Source organism: Phaethon lepturus, unplaced genomic scaffold (genome assembly GCF_000687285.1).
Source record: "Phaethon lepturus isolate BGI_N335 unplaced genomic scaffold, ASM68728v1 scaffold12162, whole genome shotgun sequence".
In the NCBI taxonomy this organism is placed as follows: domain Eukaryota; kingdom Metazoa; phylum Chordata; class Aves; order Phaethontiformes; family Phaethontidae; genus Phaethon; species Phaethon lepturus.
Window position 1 is genome coordinate 4,266 of NW_010525689.1, and position 22,395 is coordinate 26,660.

General features: G+C 39.3%; 1 protein-coding gene across 1 annotated transcript in view; it reads right to left on the reverse strand.

The window, feature by feature from the left end:
• Positions 1-15,434: 15,434 nt before the first annotated feature.
• Positions 15,435-22,395, reverse strand: part of ZBTB49 (zinc finger and BTB domain containing 49) — a 17,494-nt gene continuing 10,533 nt past the window's right edge. Inside the window, exons 4-7 of the mRNA XM_010282842.1 lie at positions 20,173-20,246; positions 19,351-19,433; positions 18,141-18,302; positions 15,435-16,139 (exon numbers count right to left, since the gene is read on the reverse strand). Of these exons, the coding sequence (XP_010281144.1) occupies positions 15,466-16,139; positions 18,141-18,302; positions 19,351-19,433; positions 20,173-20,246 (993 nt within the window). The 3' untranslated portion in view covers positions 15,435-15,465. The remainder of the gene's footprint in view (positions 16,140-18,140; positions 18,303-19,350; positions 19,434-20,172; positions 20,247-22,395) is intronic.

Consider the following 22,395-nt stretch of genomic DNA (forward strand, 5'->3'; position numbering starts at 1 on the left):
TGTTGTGTCAGTGCAGCTGAAAACACTTCAACATACCATGTGTCACGCTTTGTCAAGTTAACAGTTGATGTTTCCAAATCAGGATTAGGAACAGTGCTGATGCAGTGCAATGCAGCGATCACTTGTGCAACATAAGCATTCATGAAAAGGCACAGACTCTGCTGAAGTAAAGCAGCACTACCTGTTGCTGTTTGTCAGGTGTCCCAGCAGTTTATCTACCCTAAAGCATCAAGTGGTCCACCTCTTCAGTGTCTGAGGTTACTTACAAATACCGAAGGAAGAACAGCATTCTCTTGTAAATGCTCACGACCCACCAGTCTGTTTTAAAAAGCCAGCAATCTTCAGAAATTGTATTAAACACCTACTCAACCCTAGGGAAACCGATCACCCGATTAAGTGATGTACCAAAGGAGATGCAAGAAATGCATGGCAAAGTCTGACAGGTAGAGCCAGCTGCATGGCTACTAGCACATGATACAACCAGGAGCTCACCTCACCAGATAGTACTAAGGTCTATATAGCCCCTTTCGGCACTCTCTCCGCCCAGTAAATCCACACCAGGACAACAGTGAAGCTAAAACTGAACATCCTCTTTAGGATTTTTTTCTCTGTTTGTGTATGTGATAGGCTTATGTGTGAACATCTCTGGAATCGTTGCATTCATGCTGAAATGGATAATGGATAAATGGATAGTGAACCTGTGCACAAACAAAAGTGATACCTTGTTGATGACAGAAAACAGCAATACGAAAAAACAGTGTTTTTCAGTTACCGCCGATTACTGTCAGATTTGTAGAACTGCCAAATGGAAATAAAGGTAATGCTATTGAAGAATGCATATCTGTTATTTTCAAAATCACTGAAAAGGAGGAGACTGAATTCTTCTTTGACTGGGGAAAATTGAGAAACGGTCACTGGAAAGCTTAAAACATCAAACAATTCTTCAAGCCTGGCTTCCTATTGTTAATCATCCTGAATTCATATGTAGAGATCTAAACAAGATTTTTCAGAAGGAAAATAGTCCACACATCGGAAGAACACCGAGACAGAGGACGTTCTAAGCGCTCAGATTCTCAAGAGCAGCATTTCTCAAACGGTGAAGCAAACACCAGTGATACACCCGTGTGAAATACAGCCAGTAAGAGCCGGGAGGACTGCTCTGAGGGTCGGCCCTCTGAGCTGGCGGGTGCGGCGGGAGGGAGGAACCGTGCCGCAATTCAGGTGATGTGCCGTGCCTCCTGCGGATTCATCCCGTGGTGAAGAGAAGGTGCCAAAAGACAGCAGGGGAGATGAGTGCTCTGGGTCTGGGGGAGAAAGGGAGAGGCAGTACTGACAGACGAGTTGCTCTCCAGGCCTCTTGCTCCTCCCAGCTGCCGGACCCCGCGCTGTGCGGGGCTGGGGCGGAGGGGCGGCAGTCCCCACCAGAAGGAGGCAGAGCTCTGGCAGAGGGATGTGGGGAGACGGCGCTGCTGGGGTACACTTAAAGGCAAGGGAGTGCTGCCTTAGGGGTAAAGTGAGGTTGATCTTTCACTGACCTCTTCCCAGGTTAATCCTGCTTGTGACTTGAACAGTCGTTTAAATGGCTAAAGTTACCTGCTTTGGGAAAGCACAGTAATGGTTTGGCTGTTATACAAATTGATTTTAAACAGCATCTAAGTAACACAAGGTCATGCAGATACCCAAAAGATACTCTATTAATTTAGAGTATTACATGAATTTGAAGGATAAGATCAATTTCAACAGAAGATTGACTTAACCACTGGATCATTTACTTAAAACAAAAAGTGCCTAAACAAACCTTTCCCCAGGAAAGCTAGGATGCAATCCTAGACCTCTCTTTGGCCTTGAACCACTTCAAATTAATTGGTTTGGAGCCAAAGAGGTGCATAATATAGCATCACAATTTATATTTAGGAAAACTCATTAGGAATGAAAAAGTTATGTAACTCCTCAGAGAAACCAAAAGAAATATAGGACAAATTATACTCAAACACTGCAGTTAAATTATTTTAACAGCAGGGTAGCTTTAAAAAAATTGTTAGGACAAAATCCTACATAGCATGGGGGAAAAAAGCTTTTACATCTTACTGTAATTAGAAACTCATCAGGTTAATGGGGCCGTTTTTCAAAAGCTGCCATTTAAGTTTTTGCACATGGCATTAATCTTGCTGTATTTCAGTTTGCAAACAGAATTTGTCCGGGGGAAAAAAAAAAAACAAAACCACAATTGGGCATTTTCTAATGTACATATAAATTCAAACTTCTGTATCTTTGGGTCTATGCTTTTTCATTCAGTTTGCACTTGTGATAGAATTCTAAGAAGATTTCACTTTCACTTCAGTATCCAGTGACTAAAATTGCCAAAAGCAGCAAGAGATTTTGGGATAACTTAGTCTTTAGCAGGGAAACCGAAAGGCTTCAAGAAAGCAAAGGGAAGGGAGCCAGCTAGTCAAGATCCACTCTTAATTTGAGCACTTAAAATATGAGGCGTGGGAAATTAATGATCACTTTTGATAACTTAGGTCAGCACTTTAAAAAGTTGTTCAATATTTAAACGTATGGTAAGAAGAAATGGTGAAATGGTGAAATTAATGGAAAGGGATGCAGCATAATGGGAAAAGTTTTCCAAAAGAGCCAAATGACAGAGGAGCCTAAATCTGTTTGGATTTCATGTATTTGGCTATGGCAGTTCTCATATGTCTTGTTTTGTGGCTCCTAAATATGCTACTTATTCACAAAGATATCTAAATGTCTAAAGACAAAGAAAGGGGGATGTACAAAACATCTACTCACTTCAGATGACTAACAAGTGAAATTATGAAAAAAAATAAGAGGGACCCTGCAAAGCAAGTCATGAATGAGCCAGCTACCTTTACTGAAAGGATGAATTGTTTCTTTTAGGAAGTAATGAATTATTAGAATTAGGTGCCTAGACTACAGCAGCTCTTCACCGTAAGTAAACCTTTTTTTTTTGATAAAGCTTTAAATACAGTACACTGAAAATCAGAGAACTGCAAACAGACATGGTACTGAACAGCAAGGAACTGTGCTTGCTATTATATTTTTCAGGGTGAGTGGAGCAAGGAAATGAAGTAAATAGAGTAATTCAACAAATGAAGTAAAACTGTGTAACTAACTAATATCAGAAGGGTGCACTTGACTTAAAAATGTAAAGGGTTTTACATGCACAAGTCTTGACTGGTATTAAGAATCGTAAAAGCAAAACCTCATTCACAGCTTATGTGCACTGCATATCACACTCATTTGTAAGATTTGAGCTTTATCACGGGTTTAAAATGACAGAATTTTTCCTATCTTGGTAACCCATTTTGCTTTCCATTAAACTGACAATCCATACAAGAGAAGATACTTTGAAAAACAATGACAAAAAGATGGCACAAGCAATATCAGTAGTAATTTCAAAGAAATAGTATTAACCCTGCACGATCTGGTTGCCACAGGAATAATTCCTTCTCTGCTAGCTAAAAAAATGAAAACCAAGACTAGCTACATCCAGACAGCACAGATGTTGACTAGCACAGGATTACTGGTATTTCACAACAAGAGATCTAAGAACTTAAAAAACCCCTATTTGTATTCTGTAAAATATGCAGCATTGTCAACACTGTATTTTAATTTATTTTCTATTACTTTATCAAACTGCAACTGAGAGCATTAAGCACTCTGGATGCTAAGAAACCTAAACTCAGTACTTATGAATTTTAAATCAATCAAATCTCTAAATGTGATGCACATTCAAAAAAGAATTAGTCAAAATGAAAACACAGTGAAAAATAGAAAATAAAAGTGACAAGCAAGGAACAATTCCAGAAAGATGGGGTTCCCACTGAGTGTTAAAGTACAGCAGCTGAGGAAATCTGCCAAACACATTAAGGATTCTCCATAAATTGGGTTCTTGAATCAGTGTCTTCAGTCAGAACTGGCAGTGAAGACATCCAGTTGCCTTGTGGGAACAGAAGGGGAGTGAGAGCTCCTTGAATGCTCGGCTAAGGGCAGTCTGTGGAGAGCAAATGTTAGATTCCTTTGCCTGAGGAGAATATGAGCAACTGTACCAAGCAGCTTCCAAAAATACTTCATGTCTTTAAGGCACTGGACAAAGATGAACTAACAATCCTCTGCTCCACTTCCCATTATAGGCGAAGCTGAATTCCAAAAGAAAAGCAAATCAGGCCTGACAGAGAGACAGAAAAGAATAGTTTTTCAAGAGTGTTGGGATGGCCAAGCTAATTCACAGTAGCACTTTAGTGACAATCACCAGGTTATAATCCCTACAAAGAAGTCCAAAGTGGTGTTTTTTAATACCTTCCTAACTGCATTTTGCTCAGCTGAACACAATCCAACTGGCTCTTAACAGAAAAAGAATTTGCAGATAGTCATAAGATCATAAAGCAACAGCTCACCGAACAGAGAGAGGAGCAGGTGGATATTTTTGTCCTTTCCCAGTAGTCTGTTCTTGTTTTCATCTGTCTCCAATTATAATACATAGATGTTAACTACCAGAAAGTCAAAAAGGAGTGCTGCATAAGGAAATATTTGGCAAAGGCAAGGAAGTATCTATCACTTCTACTAAAGGACATGAACTATTCAAGAGCTATCCTATCTGATCTGCCAATCTAGTCCTGTTGTGCAGCTATGGATATTATAGAACATTCTAGAAGCAGCAGCAGCAGGGACTGGTTGCCTTCTCCCACTGCAGGGGAATAACTTGTAATCCGTATAGACTTTTTTTTCTTAAACTAGATCATATTGAGCTTTGTTAAGTCTAAGTCTCTAATATTTCCTTTTGGGGAAAAGTTGTGATCTTAATTTGTAGAGGCTTTTAATTACAAAATTAATTACAAAAGGATCAGCATATTAATGCATGGAATTTCAGAGAAAGTTTAAGCCTGTTCAAAACGCCGTTTTTGCTCGGGCTACAATTGTGTCAGTTTGGCACATGTTTGGGTTTTTTTTAAAAACAGTATCATCATGCCCATGAAACACCATAGTGTTCCACCAACGGAACTTGCCATAGTGCAATGGCAGTTCCGTTTGTATAAAGACATCTCATCCTGATCAAGCTTATTCTTCTTCTCATTTGGGAAAAATTACACTTAGGACAAGCATAAATAATGATATGGTCTACAAATGGATAGCAAATATGGTTCTTCAGTAATCTAACCAACCCAACATACATTGTATACACAAACTCTAAAGAACAGCAATGTTCAGCTCTGCTGGAAACTGCAGGCCAACTTTTAAAGGCATTTTTATGCACATTTATCCATGTGTCTATGGATACCTGTATATAGGTAGGTACAGGAGGATGTCTTTTTCAGACACTTAAGTGCTTTTACGAATCTAACAAAGAGCTTGAATATCCTTAACATCCTTTTCCAATGTACTTAACGCATTTAGATTACTTAAAGAAAACTCAGTTACCAAGACATTACTAGTACCAAAATATTAAAAATATTTGGAAAGTAATTTTTTTCTACAAAATAATTGATTCAAGTTGTTTTAGAATGCTTTGGGGGAACGGTATTTTAACATCTATATTACAAAACTGCCTAGTAAAGCAATTGACAGTCAATTCTGGTAGAGCAGAGTATTTAAAATACTTGTGATAAGCATAGTACTTGTGGTTATCAGCTGCTGTGCACCCAGGAAACACAGAAAGCCATGTGCTTTCAGAGAGTAATGAACATGTAAATAAACATATTTACATTTAGTTAAGATTCACTTGGAAAAATACTACCGGACAGAGTTGAAAATGCTATAGCAGCAAAATCCCTGTTGAAGCAAGAGGGAGGTGCACGTGCTGTTTCAGTTTAGGCAATCTGTCATTTTTCTGGCAGTGACACAGGTGGTAACAACATGGCAGTACCAGTTATAGTGATAACAGCCCTCACCACAAATGGTAAAGCAATTAAATGTTGTTGGGTTATAAACTGAAAGCACTGACAAAGTCATGCTATTTGACTGCTAATGCTTTATAGATACCTTTATTGCTGCCAGACCTGTAAGGAGGTTTAAAACCAATGGTGGTGCTTGATCTGCATCCATTACTAACCTGTACAGCCAAAATCGCAAAGCCAAACATTGCAATTCCAATCCTTGGAAAATTAAATGTAAGGACCAAAATCCATACTTTTTGCTTTACTATTAGCTATTAGGTTTTACACGTTTTTTTTTTTTTTTAAGAGAGTATTTGCTTACTCTTAAAGGAACCACTTTCAGATTTTTTTTTCTTCATTTTTGACCTATTATCCTCCCATTCAGGGAGGGTACAGCTAAGCAGTTTCAATCCTGCAATTTCCAAACACTCATACTTGAATTATTCTGAACACAGACAATTTCTCACTGTTTATGCTTTGACTGGTTTCTCCGATCCCTGCCCTTTCAGTTTGAGTATATGCAGCTCTGCGACACTTTCAGATCCTTGCCAGAAGTCTACAAAAGCCAAGACTTCTGCGGGGAGAACTAGTGGGGAGTGACTTCCGAAGTCAGCAGGTGAGTTGGCAGGTGGATATCGTACAGTCGAAGGATGGCAAAAGGTGGTCACCAGTGAGTTCAAAACAGGGTAGTGTTAAAACTACTTAGTGTGCTGAGCAACCTTTCAGGTTAAATGAAAGAAGTAATTAAGGGTTTCTTTAGAAAATAGTGTCAGGAAACACTAAGAGGTGCCCGAAGCCCACAGAGCTCTGCCGTGGGGTCAGAGCATCTCCCAGGGGACCGCTGCGTGAGGGCTAGGGAGCTGGCTTCCTTCCTCTGACGGTCTGCAGCAAGAGGAACAGTCGGAAAGTGTTCAGGCATTAGGTAGGAGCACACGTTCCCAAAACGCACGGTGACAAAGCACATCACAAAACTAACGGTATTTCTGTCACGCATCACAATAGCCACAAGACCGGAGCCCAGCCGTACCCTGGCTGTCGCTGGCGACGCTACCTCCAGCTCCGTTCGGTAACTGAGAAGGGTGAGAAATCATCGCCTTACAGTCGGTTAAAGACGTAGACAGCAAACCCGTTAACACCTTACCGCTTCCTAACGTCAAGGAACGAGGTTTCTCTCCCTTGCTAAAGCCACAGTCCGATCCCCTAGGACGTGCGCGGAGCCGGTACTCCGGGCCGAGTGAGCGTGCCCCCCGGGACCGTCCCCTCGTAAGCCGGGCTTTCACTGCCACCCGCTGGAGAGAGGCGTTTGCACCGCGCGTCACGCTGACCAGCGGTGATGCATCACAGAGACGTTTGTCCGGCCCAGTGCGTTTATAGGAGAAAATAAACGGCTTAACCTAAATTCATGGAGGAATAAGGGAGAGATGAAGGAACCAATTACTTGATACAAACCGCACATTCAAAAATCACGTGGGTGTACCCTTGAAGAACTTTTGAGAACAGCAAATTGCGCCAATCTTATAATTAAGCTGCTGAATAGCAGCGATACTAATGGTGGTTGATAAAGCTTCCTTGTTTCAAACAAAACTTTCCAAAGTGATAACTCTTTGATGATTCCACTACAGCCAGGGTACTAACAAAGAAAAACGATAAATGCAGGACAGTCAGAGTGCTCAAGATGCTCAGTCCACATAAGAGAGCACTCTGTATCAGAAATACATTACACATGTCTTAGACTTCGATTATTGTTCAGGCTTTTGTCACGCTACACAAAGTGCAAGTACGTGGCTCATAAGTACTATTTGTATAACACTTGCATTAGGACTTCAGTCAAAAGCATCCTTTAGGGTTATCGCTTCTAGGCTTTGGAAAAATCAAAACTAACTTGGTCCTAGGTATTTAAAAGCCACATTTTATTTGGAAAGAGAAAGCTCGCTCTAGCTGGGCACAATCAGGATTCCTGATTTCCCCGTGTGCCAATGTAATCATTCGGATCTGGAGCTCAAGAAGTTGTATTTCTGAAAAATACTTGAATTACTAGAAGAGTCACTTACTAGCCCGTGGGAGAAGAACAAAATACACTTTTCTTCCTATTTGACTTATTACTGGATGATTCCAAAGGCCTTCCAGGCACATAGCAAAGATCCTTGGTGCCCTAAGGCCCCAGTGGGCATCCTTCTGCCAGAGAAGAGATGAGAAAAGGAGAAAAGCTTTTAAAATCAAAACCTTTTTGGTTGATGTCCTGTTTCTGGTAGTTCTGAAACTCATGATTACAAGACAGGTAATTTATCAGGCTCCATGATGATGTTCTCCATTTCAGGCTGTAAACTAACTGCTCTGAAGCAAACATGACGTAATCTAATCTATTTTACCATAACAGCAGCTGAACTAAGCTTTGACAGTGATTTTCTTTTTTGTATGCTCAATTCCTAAACTTGAACTGAAGTTCGAGCTTGAGAGGGTAAAGACTACAATGAGTGAAACCAAAGGCAACATTCGTACGAATCTTAACAAAGTGAAATTCTCAAGCTTCAGGCAACTTCAAATCTTCTGCAAGTCAAACAGAAGATGGGCATTACATGAGAACTTGATGTAACATTATGATACTCTCACAAATACAAAAGGTTGTATTTTCCAGTACCTGATTCCCCTGTGACCCAGCTTTTAAAATCACGATTATGAAAGGTTTTGGGAAGTGAAGAGAGTGTATGGAAAAAACAGTGTAAATTGTTGCTTAACAGCATTTGCTTTTAGAGCACGTCCAGAAGTGTTAAAAATATGCTTCAGATGACAGGAGTGATTCATGACTAGACAGCTGCTGAGAGAGACATCACTGACGGGAGCGAGAGGGAGAGACTGTGTGTGAGAGAGGGAGAGAGATTTGACATGCAAATTACTTGGAGAAAAAGAAATTAAATACCTTTTCTTCTGAGCTTTAGAATTTAGGAATGATTTTAATGACTTTTGATTTGAAACAAAGTTGCTGCATCTCCTGAAGCTGTCAGAACTTCAGACCTGTTTCACAGGCTGCAGTCGTTACTCAGCTGATGTGATGACTGTCTCCTGTCGCTTTCTGGGTAGGAAAAGGCAATATTCTTTTGTCCATTTGGTGTTTTGAGGTATTAAGAGACTGACTGCTGAAATTCCTGCCAAGGCCCAACTTCATAACTAACGCAGTTCTTACATAGGTGTCAATCTTTAGACAAAACATTTAATAAAGTTGGTTGGAAGCAAGTCCCCGCTCAACAAGTGGAAGGGATACTTTCCCCGTTCTGGATCCACAGAACAAACTCAGAAAGTGATTGATTGAAATCCAAATCTGAAAGCAATGACATTTAACAATTGAGTTTGAACTTTGATGTTCTAGTGATCTCTGGCATTCCCCATCTAAAAAATACCATGGCCAGAAGTGCTCACCTCTGGTCAACACCTACAGTCCCACCACTTTTCCCTATCCATTTAGCATGGATCTGGTAGCACAGCCCTCAGCCTGTGGACACAGGACTTTACTGTAACAACCTAGCTCTAAATAGCAATCTTGATTGATTTTCTGCTTTGATATTGCTAATTTCATATGGTGGTATGATGTTCCCTGGAAGCCCAAGCTTAAATTTCGGTGTTTGCCCAAACTAGTCAGCCTTAACCTTGGCCTTTTCATGACTCCACATATACATGCTGCCTGGATGATTTAATGCTTATGGTTGTTCCATATAGTTTTTCCCTGGAATACTGTGCCTTACTTTTTGTGCATGGCAAGTAAAAATGCGGAGGACCTTTATTCTGAAGTGGAAATGAAACACAGTAAAATCAGCTAGAACTCTCTGTAACTAAATTTACAAATTTTCAACCACTTCTAAAATAAGCATGTCATATATTCAGATATTTGCATTGAAAAAGCTAAGCTGATTTTAGAAAACCAATATGATTAAATCATAGGCAAATTTGTGTCAACCACCCCCTTTTTAGAAGGGGCTTTTTTAGCTTTCTTTGTCTCACCAGAATACAGATTATCTATTTGAAATACACGAATTGAATGGACTTCCCATTGAGGTTAGTGTATTCTAGCATTGCAATAAAGGTTATGAAAAGATGTCCGAGCACCAGCTGGCCTTCCTTTGATCCTCTCCATTCTTGTGATGATACATTTTCACACTTAAGACGATTCCCTTCTACCTCAAAGGCTGAGCGCTGCTTTGGTCCTTACAAATATTAACTGCAATCACAATGACCTATCTTTCTGGTTCCAGTCATCTGTTTAATATAGAGTGGAAGGTCAGAACTACATTAAAAGGGCCTGAAAGGCTTTATTTCAGTATACTGCCCCCTGAAGAGCTTCACAAAAAGCTGGCAGACTTGTAGTTCATGCATGCACGCTCCTCAGCACTGCATTGTGCGGTTGTATTAATGGGCTTTTGTAACCTTCCAGGAAAAATTCCCTCACCCAGAGAACAAAACTGTTGTCAAATCTGAACGCACATGTGAATACAAAAAAAAAAAATTATATTTAAACAGTAGGAGTACTGTCTTTAGAAGAAAGAACATCTGAGTCACTAGCTTGTGTATTCACTAGGCTGTGTTTTAAAGGTAATTTTTATCTATTTGCTAGGATGGAGATTTAATAACAGAGGTGGAAACCAACTGTTTAGAGAAGGCAAATTCAGTAATAGATGTCAGTAAAGATTAATGAATAAGGCTATGGGCCAGAAAGCACAAGTCTGTGTGTACCAATACAAAGAAATGTATTTGCAGCACAGTGGAGTGCAGGTCACTTTGAAGTCATTAGCATACTGCATTACAAAATAGCTGCATCTGAGGCCCTTCAGTTGTCATTAGAACACATTTCCCAAGCTATTGCATTTTCCTCCTTCAAATCTGCCTGTAAAACTCATGTTTGCTTGCTTTCTATTAAGTCTTCTGTACAGGCCATCCATTCTCAAACAAGCTCTTTAGCAAGAAAGCTAAATACCCAAAATCCCGGCACACACCCCAAAACATGGAGACTGGAGATTTTTAGAGTTTTACAACTATGTGGCACTCTGTTTACCTATATGCCTCTACGTTTTTCCTCACTGAGCTTGAATATGTTAACCTCTGGTCTGGATTATGAGGGGTGGGTAAGTGGCATGAAGTGAGCAGCAAGAATTGAATGCAGCTGTCCACATATGAATAGAGCTACCCACAGTGGGGAAGACAATGAAAGGAAAGAAAAAAGTGGATTCCAGAAGTAAATGGTCTATGGGGCCAGTTCCACTTGCTTCACACTGATTTTGTCTTAAATTTGCCTTGCTCTTGTATTTGCCACTTAGATGTTTTGGGAAGACTTCATGTGTAGCAATTACTTCCCTATAAAATTATCAACAGGAGTTTAAGCCTATTTGGACTTGCTGAAGAAGCCACGGAAACAAAGCACAAGTGCTCTTTTCTAAAGTCCAATCTCTGAATTCAAGAAACTGCAAAGTATATTGTAGGCCACATTTAAAAAGAGTATAAGGGAATACAGATAAAGTCTCAGACCACAAAAACACTACACATGCTCAATGGCAACAGGTAATAAACAAGTGGCAAGTCCTTCCTCTGAAGTTCTCCCTCCTTACACAACTTTTCATTTTCAGTTCTAACTAAACTAGATTGTAAGTCTCAAGCAGAGATTTTTTTTGGGGGGGGGAGGGGGAGTTATTTGAACTTAAGCTTAATTATATGATGTATCGTTTTCCTTTGTACACACAGAAGACATACCCACATAAAAGTGGCAGGTTAAATTTTGTATAGGTTGAATGTACTTACATCATTCAGAAAACACAGTAATGCCTTCAAAAGTTTAGACACTACTGTAACTTAATTTTTTTATATTGTGCAGGAGTCAAATGACAGAGATCTCTCTGCACTGAATAAACACAAACTAAGGCCTGAGCAGTCACCTGCATCTTCTGGAAAGAAAAGTTTCAAGAATTCAAGTTTGCAAGATGATCTGAACAGCAGCTCAGAATGGCAGGATAATTATTCTAATAAATAACAGTTAGCAGTCCTTCAATTTTACTATGCCAGGCTGGTTAACATCCTCTTTCAAAAAAACTTTTTTTTTTAAATAACATGCCATTTACATCGCTTATAATGGCACGTCAGCAGTGCCTGCTACTAGCCAATTGACTGACACTTATTCATGCCCTGCAGCACACTGGCCGTGGATATTTATGAGCAATAGCTATGGCTGGGCATCTGCTGCTTGTAAAATACTACTACTGGCTCAATAATTATGTCACGGTTTCCACCTGTTCTTCAAAGTCACAGGGTGGCTACTGTTTCCCAGCTGTGCCAGCTCTATGTCCAGCATTAGGACCATCAGACCATATTTGCTATTCCCACTCAAACATCCTTTTCATTATGGACCTATGGGTTGGCACAGGAAATTCTTAGGATACAGAAAAAGATCGTCTTTCAAGGTAATTTTCTACAGAGGTCTCACCGAGAAAAGCACGAGAGAATACTAAATTGACATGACATACTGTATTTAATTTTGGAAACACAAAAGTGAAATGTATCACCTTGCAGGCAGGCAGTGATATTCTCACTGCAAAGTGGCTGCAGGGATGGGGATTCTTAATCCAAAACTTCTTACTGCATGCATAAAAATTCATTCTCTTCCACCTCTCTCTTCATCTTTAGAATTTTCTCTCTTGCTCAGCTTTTCCTTCCAGCCAGCTAAAAATAACAGTTCTTAGTGCTCCTGCCCAGTGCTGCAACTCCTGCTTTTTCTCGTTCCAGCTGTGCAAACTCAGATAGATTGTTTTCTCCTACCAGTGTTTTCTCTACTTCCTTTTCGAGGATGCCACATTGCAACATGCTGTTTTATCAAACTCTCTGAACTGCAAACTATTCACAACCTGGTAGCAGGTTTGAGTGCCTTCATGGTTTTGGTGTGAAACACTCTCACAGAAAGAAATACTGCAAGCAAGGGAAATTATCCTTTGTGCAACATGGCTGTCCTCTCGGCACAAAGCACCTGGTACCTAGCAAGCTAATCTATAGGCTTACAAGTATCTCAAGATGACATTTGCACTGTAAGACAGTCTAACACATCCCTCTTCAGCAATAACACATCCCTCCAAAACAAAGCGTACAGACCTCCAACACTCTGTTAGAAGAGCACAAAGGTTGCAACATGGTCTGTTTTAAACCTATGCTGCACTGACTCCACCAAAATACAACAGAGAAAGCAACACCATTGCAGAACCAGAGGCAACTACCGAGTTAGAAGGTTCACAAATTGCAGATTTGTCCTTTCCAAGCAACAGGTTCCTCGTGGGAACAGAATCAAATTTCTATTTTCTCTTAGGATAAGTAAATCTAAAACCAGTTTCTGACAAGGGGAAAGCTACAGAGCTAGTGACTGGCAGACACCCACATTTTGCCTTAGGCACCAGTGCAAGGAAAGCAGAGTGAGTGTGAGCGCGCATGGTCAGGGACAGAACCATAATACATGGATTGTTCAATAGCATGTGGATCATGCCCACAAAGATCTGCAGTGTTCACCCAAAAATAATGTAAAAGAAAATGAATGAGAGAGCAGCTAAGGGTTCAAATACACAAAGTGTTCCCTGCTTAATGCTCTGTGGGACTGCGTTCTCCTAGCCTACACGGTATTTTTAAAATCAGGCACTGCAAAAGCTTCTTTGTTTTGACTTTACTGGCTGGAGAAATGTAAATGTTTTACAGTTTCGTAGTATGCACGCATGCACACAAGAAAAGAAAGGTGAAAATAATTCCCAATTTGCTCTCCAGTGCATCTGGATTTTTTTTTAAAACTGGATACAGCGCAATGTTCTGCCCTTTTTGTTTTAAGGAGTGCTATGCTCTGGCCAGCAATATTATCTTTCTCATTTCAACTCAGGTTGAAAGCAGTTAAAAACAGGGAGGCACAGGGCCCCAGTAAGGGAAGGGAAGCCACAAATCGTAATGCATGGTGTTAACACAGCAAGAAACGGAACAGCTAGCTTTGAATTCCTGGGGGGAAAAAAAAAGTGGTGAGCACTTCAAAAGTATGAAAGAATATTGTATTTTCCTGTCTCCGAACTTCCACAGAATGCAAGCAGTGGAATGTAAGTACATTCCTGTTCTAGTAAAACTAATTCTTGTTCTACCAAGAACCAGACAATCATAATAGATTTGAATCTTTCTGCTTTAGTGGAATACAAGTGACAAATGTATTTTTTAATACCAGGAAAATGTGTCATTACATATTAATTACTAGACAGTTCCAGCTCTTACTTTTATACAAACATGATTTTTTCAGCGGAGGAACTGCAGTGTTATCAAAATACCGGTGACACCAGGTCTTATTAGCTGTTGCAAAGCACTGAAATCTACTTCTCAGCCTACAAACATAGAGACTCCTTAGAGGAAATAAGTAGTATGTATTTCAGACAGACTTTCCAGCCTCTGAATCAACTTCAGAAAAAAGGTTAGTACAAGGATATTTTCATTTCAGCAACTACAGTACCTAAGGATTGTTTTAGCATAAGGCTTGACAACATACTGCTAAAACTTTTTGATGGGATGGAAAAAGTTAGCCCAGTAAAACTCATGTGACTGCAGCAAGCAGTTTGAAATGCAGCAACAGACCCATACTGAAAATTAATGCAACCACTCAAAGCATCAAAGCAGAAAAGGCCTCTAAGCAAAGCTTCTGTCCTGTAACAGTCTATTCATTCCATTAACTAGCCAGTGTTTTACACTAATTCACTGAAATGCAGGACAATGCACTGGTGTATTGATTACACTTATTTTACAGTGCAGCTCTTCTTGCAGTGGTGGTATCCCCATTAGCATTGTAAAGATACCTGGAATAGATGGAATTATTGAAAACCTTTCATAAAAAGATGAAACACATTGAGCAGTTAAGACAGAATGTAAATCAGCTTCCCTTTATTCGCATTTCCTGATCTTGGTCTTCATTGTACAAATGATGTGCTGTGCAAAATAGTTTATAAAATACTAAAAAAAGCTTTTATTGTAAAAAAATAAAGTTTCTAGATATACAGTTACTTTGCACTATCACAAATATTGTCCAGTATATACCATTTACATTTAATATCGCAATACTCAAGTCATGTAAACCAATGATCCTACTGGTAATAAAGCCACTACTGAAACTCAGGTTCACTAGGGATTTTTAAAATATTTTCCTCTTTTCTTATCAACATCCTTACACAACTCTGATGACCCATACATGGAATTGCACCCATATCATGAAATTAGGCATTGGGCCATCCTTTCCTCCATTACCAAATTAAATGGTAAATTTAGTAAATGGCAAATTTTAGTAAATCATGGCAACACATGAGCTACACAGTGCAGTCACAGAACAAGAAAGGTCCCCAAAACTAGATTTGAACTTTGCTGAGAAGCAGAGTAAAGGCAGCCTACACTGGGTTCTGGGCATGCATATATTGATTTCTACCAGTATTCAAGCTAGTTGGCTTAAAAACTAGCTCTGATCTTGCTATGTTGCAGTGCAATCGCAATCACTTTAGCATGAAATGCCTCTAAAGTTTTGATACAGTCACCTGAGCCTTCACTGTTCCAATTCGCCTTCATTCTGCAAGGTCTTCATAGCTAAACCCCACAGGGTCATACTGGAGAAAAATGGTCCTTCATTATTCTTGTATGTAGCAGATGATGATCGACTGCCTAGTGGATCATTACAATGACTGTCCAAGGTAACCATAGAGGAACGAATCATGGGAATATTATCAGGCTGTAAGGGTTCTTCTGCAGAAGATACATCTACATCTGCATAAGCATATGGTGGTGGTGGTGGAGTTTGCTGTGTCTGAGCTTTTGGGAGTTTAGCAGAATCCACATTCAGTTTCTGTTGGTTTGCTGAGCCATGGTGTTGAATCATTGATCGCAACTTACAGTAAGAATCCGCAGAACTATCAAATTCAGTTGAATTTGCAGTTGGACGAACAGGAAATTTAACAGGCACTGGTAACAAAGTAACAGACATTTCTTGGCCAAAAGAGTCAGAACTCTGAGATTTGTCAAGGTCAGAAGTTTCAATCCCTTGAGTAAATTCATCTAGTGTGTTTGGACCTTCATCAGTGGCTTTACAATGCATCTTCTTGTGCCGCCGCAGAACAGCGGAGCGAGTGAAGCATTTGTTACAAGTTTCACATGTATACGGTTTTTCTCCTGTATGAGTCCTCACATGTCTACGCAGGTCACCAGAGCCTGCAAAACATTGCCCTACAAGACAGAAGTGATAGATTAAGATTTTGTTCTTAACACGAGTGCATAAACATGTTTTAATTAGAGAAAATATCACGTGATAAGGTATGGCATGTCCCAATCGTTGTACTTCATTTATCTAGAATGGGCTCAAACAAGTTCCACCTATTTTTACAAGTCAATGACTTGTTTCTTCTTCTTGATCTGATTTTCTACCTTGTTTCCCAGTGCATTAGTTTTTGTCTCCAGAGATGGGAATATCCATTAGCATCTGAAAGCTGTAAGTGCTCTCAGTTTGCATCAATCCTTGTGGAGGAAAAAAATTTTAAAATAATCATTTATTTTGTCTGTCTGGAAAAACAGTATGCTTATAAGCTTCTAAACATATTTTCCAGTGAGAACTGCACCACAGAAAGTAATGGTTTGTTCATTACCAAGGAACTATTCTTAAAGTGCTGGCAAAGCTAGGTTTTTTTGTTAACTTTGAGCTAATGTAATGCATCAGTCTACTTTTTATATTCTAACCAGAGAATCCATCAAAACTGTAATTTTTTGTTGCTGTTAAGTATTACAATACAATAAAATATTCAACTGTTTGCCTTATATTCAGAATCATAGGCTCAAATAAGAAACCACACTGCAAAGAAAAAAGTGCCTGAGGCTGAATCAAGGCCAAGTGTAGAAGAACAAGCAGAACAAGAAAGCATTAATTTCCAGAACTGCTGCATGATTCAGACACCTCACATTCCTTAGGATAGTAGAAATAAGCTGGTACCTATTTGTGATTTTATCTCATTTTACCTAGGTTAAAGAGTATTTTATTTTGTGTGGACAGATACCAACTAAAATGAACTGTATTATCTGAAAGGGCAGTCTCAATTTTCATCATCATACTTTTCATTCTACTGCCCAGATTTCTCTTCAGAAACGCCATTAAACGGTAACGGTAAAATTACAAGTTACGGGCATAATACATGTGGATTTTTTGCATACGGTGAATGCTTTCTTAATGCTTGATCAGATCCTCTTTGCACAATTTTTGCCTTCTCGGTACAGGATCACCTGGCTAAAATAAAAAACAATCAAAAGACCACTACAAGACAAGATGAAAATAAGCCTATTTTAATGACAGCAACACAACTGTTTGTTTATGCTTTCATATCCTGTATGTCTATACTTCCTCCCTCTGATGCAGGACCTCCTGGTAATATTAGCTTTTCTTGTGCCTCAAGACATTACAAATAAAACATACTGCAGTTGAACATTATCATATGGAGCTACTCTCCTCCAAAGCTGATTCCTCAGAACATGAATGAAATTATACCAAAATAGCACTTAAGGGCAGAAAAGTAAATAGTATGCAGGACGCTAAGTAACATATGAGATAAGGACAGACAATACAATTTCTGAGAACTGTGTTATACAAGGATGAATCATTGATCAAAGAGACATTTTCAGACCACCTGGAAGTATGACCTATCTAGCAGATTCTGAAAACGGGTGTTCTCAGGTATGAAGCACTGATCAAGTTTTTCTTTTATTCAAGAGGTTGAAGCAAAGTAGCAAAAGGTTGTTATTATCAACTCTATGGTTGAATGCAGTTAAATCTGAACAGTTTTCAAGTGTGAAAAAGAAAAAAAAAAGATTCCATCAATATCCAAGTGATGCCAAACCTAGCTTTCCATCAGAAAGGCCTATACTGCAAATAAATTTGGAGCAGCTAGTATCAGTAACTCCCTAGAAGTGTTAGACGTACACAACTAATGTTGATTCCTCTTATTTTCTTTCTCCATTCTTCCAACTGAAATTCACTTTCAAACTTATTTACCACAGCTAAAGGAGTTTAATACACCAAATGAAAGACTATGAAGTATGCCAGACAGATTTTGTGAAAAACTTTCACAACATGGTATTTCAATTTAAAATCATCTTTGTCAATTGTTATTCTGTTGACATAGTAACTTTTATTTATCATTTAAAAAGCAAAGACACAACCAAGCTATGCACAGTAAATCTTACCACATGCTGAACAGCTATATGGTCTTTCTCCAGTATGCCTAATTCTGTGCTTTACTAATTTTCGTTGCATGTTGAATGACTTCCCGCATTCATCACAGGTGAATACTTTATCTGCTGTATGGGTCTTTTTGTGCTCCTTTAAATTACTAAAGTTACTGAATCCTAGAAAAATGACAGACATCAAGATTAAAACAAATCAGAATCACAGGATCATGAAGGTTGGAAAAGACCTTTAAGATCAAGTCCAACCATCAACCCAACACCCCCATGCCCACTAAACCATATCCTAAATTGCCACGTCTATACGTTTTTTGAACACTTCCAGTGATGGTGACTCCACCACCTCCCTGGGCAGCCTGTTCCAATACTTGACCACTCTTTCTGTAAAAGGTCTAAACCTCCCCTGGTGCAACTTGAGGCCATTTCCTCTCATCCTATCACTAGTTACTTGGCAGAAGAGACCAACACCCACCTCGCCACAACCCCCTTTCAGGTAGTTGTAGAGAGCAATAAGGTCTCCCCTCAGCCTCCTCTTCTCCACACTAAACAACCCCAGTTCCCTCAGCCACTCCTCATAAGACTTGTGCTCCAGATCCCTCACCAGCTTTGTTGCCCTTCTCTGGACACGCTCCAGCACCTCAACGTCCTTCTTGTAGTGAAGGGCCCAAAACTGAACACAATATTCAAGCTCCGGCCTCACCGGTGCCGAGTACAGCGGTACAATCAATTCCCTACTCCTGCTGGCCACTCTATTCCTGATACAGGGCAGGATGCTGTTGGCCTTCTTGGCCACCTGGGCACACACCTCTGCAGAACCTTCCTGTCCTCAAGCAGATCAATACTCCTGCCCAACTTGGTGTTGTCTGCAAACTTACTGAGGGAGCACTCGATCCCCTCATCCAGATGATCTAGCCTCATCCAGATCATCTATAAAGATATTGAACAAGACCGGCCCCAGAACCGAGCCCCAGGGAACACCATTTGGGACCAGCTGCCAACTGGATTTAACACCATTCACCACAACTCTCTGAGCTCGGCCGTCCAGCCAGTTCTTTACCCAGCGAAGAGGGCATCTGTCTAAGCCATAAGCCACCAGTTTCTCTAGGAGAATGCTGTGGGAGATGCTGTCAAAGGCTTTACTAAAGTCCAGGCAGACTCCTCGCATTTCAATCAAAAAACCTCAGAGGCAGAAACTTTGGATCTTACATACCTCTGCCACAGATATCACACAGATGAGGCTTTTCTCCAGAATGTATAATAATATGACGCTGAACATCACCAGAAGCAGCAAATCTGTAACAGAATATGGAAACCAAATTACTGTCTTTATAAGGCCCTTATTGTCCTAAACTAAGTATCATAAGGAAATCAACTACAATGAATGCCTGATGTTCTGCAGAAACATTAAAATCTAAAACACTGATACCTAAATGGATGCATTTAAGAAAAACATTTTGAAGCTGGCAATGTCCAATTAACTTTATGCTAGGAAAAAACAAACAAAAACCCCTTTTCAATGTTACTAGTTTATTCTGCATTTAACTTAGTTTAAATACAAACGCTACTCATAAATTAGTGTATTTTCTGTCACCTGTCAACACAAGGCAGAAATATTTAATGCTTTTCTTAAATTCATCAAGTTTCCCATACTTCTTAATTTCCATAAAATGTTACAAAAGTTATGTGACCAAATAATGAAAAAAAACCCATGAAGGAAAGGTACAAAATCGCGTGATTTACTGTGACTCACACTGTTCAGAATACACACAACAGTATATCCTTAATTAAAAATACCAATAAAGAGACTATAAATGAGGTGACATGTTTATCTTGTTATTGAGACTTGCAACAAGACACTTGCAGACGTTCATGTATTTTCATCTCATCAGTACACATTTAAACTCAATGTCTTTTAAACAAAATTGACCAGCACGCTGCCTTAGGTCTTGGCCCTTAGTTTATGATGAAGATTAAAGAAAACATGAGCAAGTCTTATCATGTTAACTTTACCAAGATGAACAATTCTACTCACCTTTTCCCACAGATTTCACAGATGTATGGCTTTTCACCAGAATGTCGACGTAAATGTGTCTGGAGATTACCTGCCTGAAGGGACAGTAATTTAAACATTTAAATTCAGCTACCCTGTTGTATACAGGTCAAAAGACAACCTTGGGAACTATGAGACTGGCTTTTTATTCCTAATTCTAACGTAGTGAAGACTACAAAGCACGTATGAACTCAAGCATTCTTATCTAGTAAAGACAGACTACTGTGTACTTCAAGATCGAATTGCTTACGTATGCAATTACACTTTGACAAGAACAGAAAAATATAAATAAAAAAGAAGCCTGGAATCAAATGCTAAGGAAAAAGAAAGACCTATAGTTGAAAACAGATCCAATTATAAATGAAAATTGCACTATCTAGATTGCAGTGAAGAAGAAAACTTACTAGTAATATGGTTTGTGTTAGTCTCATTTTCCCTGTCCTACAAATAAAATATTGTTATATCAGGGTGTCTAAATCCACCTACCAGGAGGTTAAAAAGAATAGGGTAAACATTTTTTTTAATCTATAGAATTCTCAGAGCCAAGTGCTCCAAACTTATAAATGTTTACTCTTATCAAGAGAAAACAGAACAGGAAGCACAGAAATGAACAAACGGGATTATTTGTAACAAATTTTTATTACATACCTTTCCTGTCGCAATGCTGTAGTCTATCCATGCTAGTCTAGCAGGCAAACCAGATAATGACTAGACAAAACCATTTTACTCATTCCAATTTTTTTCTATTTTTAATTTTTTTAAAGCCACTGGTGCTTCTGAATGGCTAATCCACTAACAGTCCAGTTCCCAAAGCACAAGATACAGCTAACCTGGATAGAAGCGCTGCAGATGTTCCATAAATTGTGCATACTTCCACAGTCAGTTCTTAACTCTGCCATTCTCTTTGATGGATAACTGCCCAGTTTTATCTAAGTACACTAAAGGAACATTAACTCCTTTCAATCAAGAAAGAAATTTGGAGATGCACAGATTATCATGTCCTCCTTAGTCACAGTAAGACAACAAAAATATGATCCCTCGGTAATTTCTTCCAACTCCTTTAGATAATAAATCACCTGTGATGCTCAATCACTGTAATCAGAGCTTATAATACACCAGAACTGAAGTACTGCAGACACACACAGACAGAGGACAATATTAAAGGGATCACCATTTGAACCCTGAGAAAGCTTTCTTTAACCCCTGTAAAGTTTTTCAGACAACAGTATGACAGAACCCCTGTTCTCTCAGGCCAAACTTTATAATACTGAAATCCATTCAGAGAGGCATTAGGCACATATTTCTGAGGAAGGAGAAGACTAAACTGATCTCTCCATGGAGCAATTTGTGCTTTGCAAAGACAAGGGATTTTATGGAGAGGGGCATTCAAGAGAAACACACAAAAGACAGAACCTTTACCTCTATCCATGCAACAAAAAAAACCATATAAGCATTTGAAAGTTATTCTGGATAAAGACAGAGGGTGAATTTGAATTGCAACAATTATTCTAAAATAGCTCCCATACAGGCATTTTTAGTCCAGAATAAAAACATTTTACAGGGAGTAGAAAGTAGATCCATTTTTTATTACAAGCCTATGTCACTTCCTCCTAATGAGGGCAAAAGCTTATTATTAACTGAGCCAAGAGAAAAGAAAAAGTAAAAACATCAGTAACTTGTATTCTTCCTAAGCTTTTAAGGTGGTACACAACCTTGGTTAAGGCATAATATGCCATCCCAGTAAAAAGGCATAAGAGGACTTTTGCTAGCATTTCAGCAAAAGGAAAAAAAAAAATGCTCAGAAGAATCCTCTTACTGATACTGGTTGCATACCACTCCTCACAAATTTGGAGACTAGAGAGATACGCTAGACTTAGTCCATTTGTAGCTGGCATACTTTTAAAGTGAAGGAACCAGTGCAGATGGTCCCCCAGAAGCAGCTCTGCAGAAGGAGGTAGGCAGGAGGTAAAACATGATATCCTGGAACACCAGCCAGAGAAAGGACCACATCGCAACAGGCTGTGTACTAGTATTAAGGGAAGATGCAGGCTTGGAAGTACAAAAGGAACTTTTTCTTCAAAAATTAAAGACATTTATGGTTATTTGTTCCAGACTATGAGTTCCTATGTCAATTTTCACTGCTTTCTTCACTTTCCACTTTCTGTTTCACATTCCAACACATGGAACATAAGATAAATTCAGCAG